Consider the following 10,422-nt stretch of genomic DNA (forward strand, 5'->3'; position numbering starts at 1 on the left):
GGCCCGGCAGCGCCGTGCGCCGCTCCCAGGCGGAGGCGGGGGCAGCGTGTCCGGCCCAGCCCCCTCGCTCCTTCCCTCCCTCCCTGCCGCTCGCTGCGCGCGGGGCTCTCTCGGGGACACCCGCCGGCGCCGCCCGAGCCCCGAGTTGGAGGCAGAGCTGCAGGCTCGCAAGGCCGCCCCTCCCCCCGTGCCGCCGCCGCCGCGGCTGCTCAGAGGCAGCCGGAGCCCCGCGGGGGCCGCAGCAAGATGGCGGGTAGGTGCCGGCCCCCTCCCCCCTCGGAGCGCCAGGAGCGCTGTGGGGCCGGGCGGGGCGGCGCCAAGGAGGAGGGGGGCAGCGCGGGCGGGCACTACATTGTGCGCGTCTTTCCGCAGATCTGTCGCTGCTGCAGGAGGACGCGCAGGAGGAGGTAGAGGCATGTGAGTACGGCCCGGGCGCTACTCCGGCCCCAGCCCCGCCCCGCGCGCACGCACGCAGGCGCGCACACAGCCGCGGGAGGGTGGGCCGGAAGCGCGGGGCGCGGGTGGCCGCGGAGGAAGCGCGAGGGGCGGAGGTGGGTGAGTGCGGGTGGGAAGGTGTCAAGCGAGGCGGGGCAGGGCTAGACCCTGGCGAAGCAGCAGGCGCGGGTGTCGCTCTTCAGCTTGTGGTACGTGTCCATGTCCTGCGCTGCTCCCTGCCTGTCCTGAGCTGCTCTGTGTGCCCGTGTCTTAAACTGCTCCCCATCTGTGTGTGTATATCTGTATGTACATCCGAAGCTGCCTCCCTGTCCCCATGCCTCCCCTTGTGTGCGTGTGTCCCTTATGCCCCCCCATGTGTACACATCCCCTACGCCCCTCTCTTTGTGTGTGCATCCCCTACGCCTCTGTGTGTGCGTGCGTGCCCTCTACACCCCTCTCTGCGTGTGTGCGTGTACCCTGTGTCTCTTTCTGCATGTGCGCGTGTCCCCTACACCTCTGTGCGTGTGCGTGCATGTGCGCGTGTCCCCTACACTTCTGCGTGTGTGTTCACGTACACGTGTCCTCTACACCCCTCCCTGTATGTGCGCGTGGGTGTATGTCCCGCACTTCCCTCTCCGTTTGTGTGGGTGTGGCTGGCCACCCGCTTTCTTGCCCTGCAGGAGGCTGGGGTGTGTGGGGTTCACCAGCTGGCCACGTGGGTTATGCTGGTTACATGAGGCTCCTTGGGCTCTTGAACTCTAAGGAAGCTGTAGGCTGTTTCCCATGCACTTGCCCAGGATAACTGTGTTATTCAGTTCTCTGTAAACAGCCTGACGTGAGCATGAGGACATGGTGAGATTAGGATGAGGCTAAGACTTGCAGAGGACTGACCCCATTCAGAAACTGAGGACCTTTGTGTAAAGGATCTAGGGAGCAAGCAAGAAGAAACCCTAGGAAAGGATCTAGGGAGCAAGCAAGAAGAAACCCTAGGAGAGCCTGTTGTGTCTGTGACCTCATCCAAGATGTGTTCTTTTTTCTGCCTGAAGGGTTTTTTTCCCCCTTTAAATCGCTTTCTTTTTTGTTAATGAAAATGCTTGCAATGAGGGAGAATGAATCTGGCATTGTGGTAATATAGTAAAAAGATAGATGTAGAACTCTATTAGCAACGGAAAGGGTGTTCGTTTTAGGTAAAGAAACTCTGTGCAGTGACTGGTATTTTGTGGTGCTAGATGAGACAGAAAGTACCTCATTGTATAAATAAGTATTCTGAAATTCTGGCTCTAGAGGAGAGCTGTAAACGGAACAAAGGTGATATCAAATGCTAACGATAAGGTAGGGATGAAGAAACATGGTTCTTTTATGTGGTTTATGTTTTAGACATCAGTCCTGCACTCTGCTGAGGCATGCCTGTGCTCCTGTCTGGAGACTGATAGTCAGTGTCTGTTTGCTACCTATGTGCTGCAATTAAATTCTTTATGGAGGTACAACAGCTGAGTGAACAGACCTCATAGCCTTTTGTTGGGCCAAAAGTGCTTACATTTTGTGGCAGCAGTAACGGTACTAACAATTTGTGCTGCCTTTTGCGTGACATCTGTTTACTTATGGCAGGAGACTGCGGGCTGGCAGAATAACCTCTGGTGCACGTCTGCAAGTGTGGAGGGCTTCTCCCACCTGCCCATTACAGTGGGGGTATTATGCCCCCAGCTCTGCAGATGTGGAGAGGGGAATTTCTAGGAGTTTTGCCCTCTTCTTGCACATGGCCCTGGTGCCCGGTGCTTTTTCTTGTTACTGCTCCTGGGTTGGGGTGCTACCTGCAACTAGAAGAGGGAACACCAGGGGGAATTCTCCCCACCATGCTTTGCAGGCACAAGCTGGGGGATTCCCCTTCTGAAGGGCTCCCCTGCATCCCAACATGGGGGCACATTTACAAGTTGGGGTTTCCCCCCTTGTAGATGCATACCCGAACTCAGTGCCTGTTTCCTCCAGGATTGGGTCCTTGAAGCCCTGGGAGTGGCAGGATATGGACTGTGGAGAACAACAGGTCTGACGATGTCTGTTAGATGTCTCTGAAGTGGATTAGCTGTGCTGCGATACGTCATAGCACAGCTGATTGTGCTCCAAAGAGGATGTCTGTTTCCAGCCATTGACAGGTAGAAGGGGTGTCTCCCTGTAAGCAGATTGTAGAATTGTGGCTTTAATTTGGTTGAAAATAGTCTTTAAGGATCTAAGACTAATAGCAATTCGTCTGTTAAATTAGTCAAAATTCAAACACTTTTAAGTAACATTCCTCCACTTCAGTGATAGTGATCCAGTATTTCTGCCTTGTATCCTGTTTTTGGATGTTTCATTGTGGACTAGCATGAGAGAGAGTTATCTCTTGTAAGGCTTCTTTTCATTCAGTCTGACCAGATTTCAGATTGATAGCATATCTTTAATTTGTGTAAGAGCTCTATATGAATGGGCAAAGATTTCTCTTGGTCTGCCTCATAATATTTTCCTTGAATGTAAAAGACAAAACATGAATAAAGGAGATTACTGATGGAACATACATATGTTATAGCCGCCCTGCAAACACAGTCTGATTCTTTGTTTTTAGTCTCCCAAAAATAGATGGAACATTATGATTTTTACTATAATTTTTTTCCTTTCCAAAGTCATCTACATACTTGGTTGTAGGCTGTGAAGATTAGATGAGTGCTGCCCTAGGCCAGAATTATGAAAGAAGCAGGTGAAGGATTTTAAAGGACCTTACCGGAAGAGAGGGAAGCTTTTTATAAATTAAATAAGAATGAACAATTCAACACACACACACTTATTTTTTAGAAAAGGTAAGGAACTGGACAGAAAGCAGACTAAAACTTAATGCAGGGAACAGTTCTGTATTGTTGCGGAATTAGATTAAATGACCTTAAAGCTCTTATTTTTCAACTGCGTGAAAGCCTGTTTCCAGCAGCAGGCTTGGGAATGGGCTCTGGGAAGTTTTAAAAAAATCTTAGAACGTATTGGAACATTCTTGGTTATAAAGCCTTTTGAATATACTCATACATGTAATTCTGTCAAATATGGTCTTGCAGTTAACCTGAATTTTTGCAGGGACAGACAGTGCAACTGTTTATGTATTATTTCTTGTAGTGCAGGCATAGTTTTAGGAACTTTGGTATAATTGGATGTACTTGTGTTATGTGTGTCTAAAAAATATATTTGAAATAAGATCAGTTGACTGTGTATTGTCTTGGAAACAATGACCCAGTGTTTGAATGATCCTTTGATATTAGACTAATTACAGAAAAACAACCAAATTTCAACCCCTGCTTACAATGCTGACAAATATGTTCTCAGTGAAAAGGAAGAAGTTGTGAAATGTAGCTGAGAACTGGCTTTACTTTCTAAAGCACTTTATTTTTTTAAAGGGGAAGGTGACTGCCTAAATGTCATGCAATATTCAGTAGATTCTGTTTGAATCCAAATGATCTACTAGGGATGCACTGATGGAGATTTTGGGGGCTGATACTGATAGCAGGTTTTTAAGGAGGCAATTAGCCAATACTGATCTGATTTCCAATACACAGCTCTTCAGCTTGAAGAACTGCGTCTAGCTGGTAAATCTGGTGTGGAGGAGGGGGGGAATGGGGCTGGGGCAGAGGCAAGGCATTGACCAGCCGGGGCAGGTTGCAGGACAGCTGCAAGCAGCTTATCTGGGGTTGAGGGGGGAGTGTGTACCCCCTGGATCTGTGCAGGGTGGGCTGCAGCTGCAGGCCAGGGCCAGGGTAGGTGCGGGAAGCGGGGGGGTGGCTCCCACTGCTGTCCCTGGAGGGCAGGAGGGGCGTGTGCCTCTGATCTGCCTGACCCCAGCCCACCCCACCCCATGCAGGTCTGGGGGCTCCCCCTCCCGTGCCCTCCTGGATCAGCAGTGGCAGAAGCTGCTAGATGAGCACTGGATGAGTTGTGCGCAGTGGTGGGAGCTGCCCCCAAGCCACCCACAAGTTGCACCTCCGTCCTGTGCCTGCTTTGGCCCCAGCTGGGCAGCTCTTGCCTCAGCCCCTACTCCAGCCCCAACACCCCCACCCTCCCTCACCGTGGGGGCCTTGATCTGCCTCCCACACCCCTCTTCCCTCCCCGCTCCATTCCCTTTCCACCACAGCAGACTTAGCAGCTGCATGCAACACTCCATGCTGCTGGCTTTGCTCCTCACTGCTTATGTGCTGCTCTGCAGCTGTGTACTCTTTTTTTAAATTTAAATGGTTTGAATGGAATATAGTAGGGGTGTCAGACTTTGGGCTGGATCCAGCCTGCTGACCCAGGTCATCTGGTCCATGGCCATGTGAAGGAGCTTCTGCCCATGGTGTCGCTGGAGATATCTGCATCCCTGGCTCTTGCCAAAGCGTTTGCTTCTGCAACAGGAAGTGCCACCATCTTTCCAGGCTCTGGGCCCTGACTGCTGGGGCTGCTGTGCTCTCACCATGATGGGCTGCCGCCAAAGGAACCTTCCATGCTGCTCAAGGTGTCAGTGATTGGATCTTAGTTGCTTCTGCCCTCAGTGCTGATGGAGCTGCCCACACCTGGCAAAAGCCAGGAGTCGTCTTGTTGCCTGTGGGAAGCCATGCCACCATGGCCAGACCTGGAACTTTGGCCACTGTAGCAGAGCCTAATGTGGTGCTGCTGGGACTGCCTGTGCCCCGGCAAAAGCGGGGTTACTGGCATATGCCGAAAGCCCTGGCTCTGGCCATATTGTTAGACTTTCTGTCCATAGTGCTGCTCAGGATGCCAGCACACCAGCTTTCACCAGTGTGCTGTCTGCCATTGCCAGAAGCCCAGGCATTGCAGCCATAGGGCTTTTCCCCCAGTGGTTCTGGGGCTGTCACCGTCCTGGCTGTCATTGTGGTACTGGCTGCTGCAATGGGAAACTCTACCACCAGGGGCAGAGCCCCTGCTCTGGCTGCTGTGGCACAGGATCACATACTCAACTCTGCTCCCTCATTCACTCATTGCATCTCTATAGGGTCTCTCCCTCTCCACACTCGCACACTGTCACTGCAGGATTGGGGTGCAGCAAGTCTCTTCCTCCAGCTGATATGGTTGACACCCCTGAATTCCTTGATTTTTGGCATTAAAAACATTGTCATATTTTCAAATATAATTGAAATGTTTTACATTTTTCAAAAATCTATTTTAAGTAAATAGCTGACAGATTAGTCCCAAAGCATAATTTTGAAATGGTGGGATAGATATGGGAAGGTGACATCAACTATCTAATGTGAACAGACTGCATGTCTTTTCAACGAGGTTCTACTAGATTTTTTTTTTAAGTAATGGTATTATGGTAGAGTTCTTTACTTCTAGGGTTTCAGCTTGAATCCATCCTCTGGTCATCTGGCCGTTATGTATAAAATAGGTTAATTCTGCTTCAGTTTCAAGTGACCCAGCAGTGCAAGTTAAGTGTAATTGCCACCTTTGGGCCCTATTCACACTGGAGTTTTAGCTGTTCTTGAAAACGGTTCAAATACAGCATATGTTAGTTTGCTGCCCTTTGATCAAGCAAACTGTGTTTTTAGCCTGTGGTAGCAGAAGCTACTTAATTTTTTTCCTAACTCTTGTAAAACTCCTGTGTAGTTGTGCATTTATTCATAATCTTAGAATGCACCAGAGCAAATGTGTTTAATCTGTTAAATAGAATATTGCTGTATCTTTGGACTTAAGTCCTACATTCCGCACAGTCACTGGCATGGCTTAAAATAATAAGGGGAAAAATCAATAGAAATAATTAGACTTGTATTTGCTTTGTGTGTGAGATATCCAAATAGAATAGTTTAATTGTCTAAGTAAAGCAGAGTAGAGAAATAAAAAATAAAAGTGCGGAAAGTAAATTGTGGAAAAGGTATTCTTACCAGTAGTGAATCATAAAGGACTCTTTATCATCAAATATTATTCTGCTATTTTTCATATGTTTCGCAGCTCAGTAGAAGAAGCTGTAACTAAAGCTTTTCAACTCCCACTTGGTTTCTCAGTTTTGAATGAACTAGTTACTGAATTAAACTGAAGTGAAGAAAATCTCTGTGCACCTGCAGAGAAGGCTACAGCTGTAAAAAGCTGGTTTATCACTGAAAAAACCTTTTGTTCCAGGTGTTTTACAAATGACTTCCCCAGTTCAGTAGTTTGCTTTTTCTTCAGTACCAAACATCTCTTAGTTGAGTATTAACTGTTAACAGACTATAGTGAGTTTAGGCCTCCAAGATTGTCCACAACTTCAAAATTAGTTTTAAGAAGAAAATATTCAAATAAAAACTTTGATTTTTAAAATTACTTGTTCAGTGAGGTGTAATATTACAGTAATACTATGATACCATCTTTTGCTTATAGTGTTGCATAGTAACCAAGTGTGCATGGTTACAAATTGGTACTTGTATAAATTGGCATGATACAAGTACAACGGGTTAACCCTTGCCTGCTGCCTCTGGTGCAGTTGATAATGGGCAGGTGTTTGCATTCTGCTCTCTGTGCTTGTTATCTTTATTACAAGGAGAGAGTTAACTAAGACCCTTATGATGATTTTAGCAGCTGTTTATTGGTCAGGAATTTATATTGTTTCATGGTTAACTTCACTATAGGTAGGAATCAGTATTTTTATAGGCCGCTAGAAGCGCCACTTAGCAGCAGTTCTAACTCCTGGTTCCTCTAAAGCAGTGGTTTTCAAACTTTTCAAACAGTGGTTTGTGAACCCCTTTGGAATTTTTGAACAGAGGTGCAGACCCCTTTGAATTGTAAATGTGGGTATTTACATACTTTTGATCATAGTCATCTTTTTGCAGACCCCTTAGGCATAGTCTGAGGACTCCCAGGAGCTGGCAGTCCACAGGTTGAAAACCACTGCTGTAAAGTAGTACTTCTTAACCTTTTTAGATTCAAGACACCCCTCCTCGGTAGACTCCAGGCACCACTTGCAAATGCCAGGTCTTAGCATTAATTAATTAATTTATTTATTGAGTGGAAAAATAATAGAGCAGTTCTTCTGTTGCGAAGATCTGAAAGATCACAGTACATCAGAATGTTTTTGACACTGGGTTCTGCTTGAAATCTCTGTTTTGAATCATGTAGGTGTTTGCACACCTAACAGTGCTCATATTGAGTGGCACCCTGCAACACCCTTAAGGGGATCTCATGCCACCCCAGAGTGCTATGGCACCTTGGTTCAAAATCATTGCTTTAAATGATAGGGACTGAGTCCCTATGAGAATAATAAAGATTGAGGAAGTTTTTGAGTTGCTAGTGGTTTGGCACCTTGCTGGTTGTACATGCTCTTTTGTGACCAAGTTGTCAGTGATGTGTGTAGTATTGTGTCGGCATAAAACAAAGGAGTAAAAGCTCTCTGAGTATCATGGTGTGACTGATTCTAGTTGGGAATGTCTTTTGTATTTAGTTTTTTCGTACTGAACAAGGCATACTTATTAAGCCTGCTACTTTGCTTGGAGCAAACATGGTAAGTCTTCTGATTTTTCAGTTCTCCTTTGGTTTCCTGAGGGGGATGCCTGAATCTCCTAGGAGATGGGGAGACCCACCAGGAAGTAGGACGGAGAGGCATAATTCCTGTATATGCCTATTATTTTATTGTCTCAAAAAGGTTGCTTCTAGTTTATTTCTCAGTCAACCTATTTGAAGCCAAAGAAACAAGAGCTGAGGTGGGGAGAGATCATGTGTGATCCAATGTATCCCTCTATGGCACTTCACACTGCTGCCACTCCTCCCTGCAACCCCCCTCCTTTTCCCCCTGCCACGCCCAATCCAAGCAGTTGAGCAAAGGGGAAAATGGCTTTCTGTCTGTCCCCCTGCTGTGCCTGCCAGACCCCAAGCATCACTTCTTAGAGGCAAATCTGTGGTGTTTACCTCTTAACTCCATGTTCCTGCTTTTCTGAGTTAAGGACACCAGTTCCTTCCTTTCTATCTTGTTTGCTGCTTCCTCCTCCTCCCCACCCCCCTTGGAAATCCTTTCCCTGTGAGGGGAAAATGCCCAAAAGGGGAAAGGATGGAGGAAAGAGAGATAAGTGCAAGACTTTATTGTCCAAAAAGAGGGTGGGGGGAGGAAGGATGGTATAGAGGGCAGCATCAGTGTTCTCTAAGTTGCCTTCTGCCTGCTAACTGAAAATAGAGATTGAGAATATGGGGTAGTGAAGAGCAACCACCTCTTTTCTGAACAGGATTTCTGTTGCTATGGCTTCTGTGTGCAGCTGTAGCAGTAACAACAAGGGATGTTTGTAACAATGCAGAATGGGATAGGATAGCTTTTCTGATTCTGGTTCTTGGGGAGCAGAAGCAAGTCCTGGTGGCAGCACAGTCTCTCCCCTGAAGGAACGGGGTGTAGCAGGGCTGCCTAAAGCTACTTTGGATTGTGTGAAATAAATTTTAAAATAAGGAAATAGTGATACATATTCACTGTAATGCAAGTTAAGACCTTCCGTGCAATGCTTAAGTCTGCTTTTACCAGTGCCATTCTACAGAGAGGATATTTCAAATTGTTTGGGATAAAAGTTATTGGGTAATATGAGTGTGCTCCCTGGTAAACATATCAATAAAGGCCTCTGTCACCCTACTTTGCATGTGTATCCCCTAAGTATTTAAAAGTTATCTCTTGTTTCCTCCCCAGCCTCTAAGGGAAATAACTGGATTAGTTTGTAGCCTGCGTGCATGTGTGTATGTAAAGAATTTGGCTGAGGCAGAACTAGATCAAAGGACTACGTTCTGCATTTTTAATTCAGAAAATGGTTATATTGGTGGTCATCTTTATCTTCCATAATTATGAATTCTCTTGGGCTAGTTCTGGCTTCAGTGGCAGTTCCTGCATTTGTGAGTCTCCTCCTATTGTGGTCCGTCTTGCCCTCTTACTTCCTCTCTACCCCCACCCTTCTACCCTCTCAAAAAGACTATATGTAATCTTTTGTAGGTTTTCATTGTCCCAGTCCCAAGGGAGGAGTGATCTCCAAGAATCGGGGAGATTTCCCACAGAAAAACAGAGTAAACCACTCATTTTTACCTTTTACCGGAGACAAACGTGGATTTCTTGTTTTACCTGAGAAACCAATGGATTTTGCAATGAGCTCCCTGCAGGCTGGCAGAGTTCCAGCCTGCAGGGAGCTGGGAGGAATGGGAGGACGGTGGTCAGAAAGGGGGCACAATGTGCATGCACATGGACTCAAGCAGCCGAGAGAGCAGCTTCAGTAGGTAAGCAGGGGGGAGAGGGTGATTGAGGCTCCGTAGGGAGGGAGAGAGCTGGGCGGAGTTGGGGTTGCTGCACAGTCTGGCGGTGCTTGGGGCCCAGGGCTGCAATGTGCAGCTGCAGCACCCCAGTGAGGATCAGGATAGGGCTGCAGGTGTCTCCTCCAGCGGAGCTGGGGCTGGATCCCTACTGCGTGCACTCCCAAGGGGCAGGTGGGCCCCACGCACCCCAGATCTGTGTGTGGGGTGGGCTTGGGCTGCCACACTCAGGCTCTTGCCCTGTTTTCTTGCCCTGGAGCCTCTGCAGCCCAGCAGGCATGACCTGGCACAGCAGGGAACAGCAGAGCTGTGCAGGGATCTCCTTTCCACTGTGAGGTCTGTGCTGCCCTGGCGATGTGCTCCCTGTGCATGCTGCTGCTTTGAGGGGTGCAACCCGGCGCTGCTGCTGTTACTGCAGCCACTGCTGTCATGTGCAGGAGGTGTGTTGCTAGGGCAGTGCGGAGCGAGCAGCAGCGAGCAGCTTCTCTGTGCAGCTCCGCTGTTCCCTGTCATGCTGGGTGGAGCCCACTGGGTTGTGGAAGCCCCGGGGGAGGGAAGCAGCCTGTATAGCCTGTGCCTGCTGCACATACAGATCTGTGGGGTGCGGATCATCCCTGCCTCCCAGGGGTGTGTGTGGGGGTGGGAAGATTCCCCCACCTGTGCCTGAGCCTGCAGGGGGAGAGCGGGCAGGTGGCTGCAGACCGGGGTCCATATCCCTGGCAGCTGAGGGCTGGGGAGCAGGGG

General features: G+C 48.4%; 1 protein-coding gene across 2 annotated transcripts in view; it reads left to right on the top strand.

Moving 5' to 3' along the window:
* Positions 1–22: 22 nt before the first annotated feature.
* The window catches only part of PPP4R1 (protein phosphatase 4 regulatory subunit 1), a 72,868-nt gene continuing 62,468 nt past the window's right edge, over positions 23–10,422 (top strand). For both annotated transcript variants that reach the window (XM_019545982.1, XM_019545988.1), the window contains exons 1-2: positions 23–253; positions 373–417. In XM_019545982.1, the coding sequence (XP_019401527.1) occupies positions 247–253; positions 373–417 (52 nt within the window). In that variant the 5' untranslated portion in view covers positions 23–246. The remainder of the gene's footprint in view (positions 254–372; positions 418–10,422) is intronic.

Source organism: Crocodylus porosus, unplaced genomic scaffold, assembly GCF_001723895.1.
Source record: "Crocodylus porosus isolate Cpor-Errol unplaced genomic scaffold, CroPor_comp1, whole genome shotgun sequence".
Taxonomy (NCBI): domain Eukaryota; kingdom Metazoa; phylum Chordata; order Crocodylia; family Crocodylidae; genus Crocodylus; species Crocodylus porosus.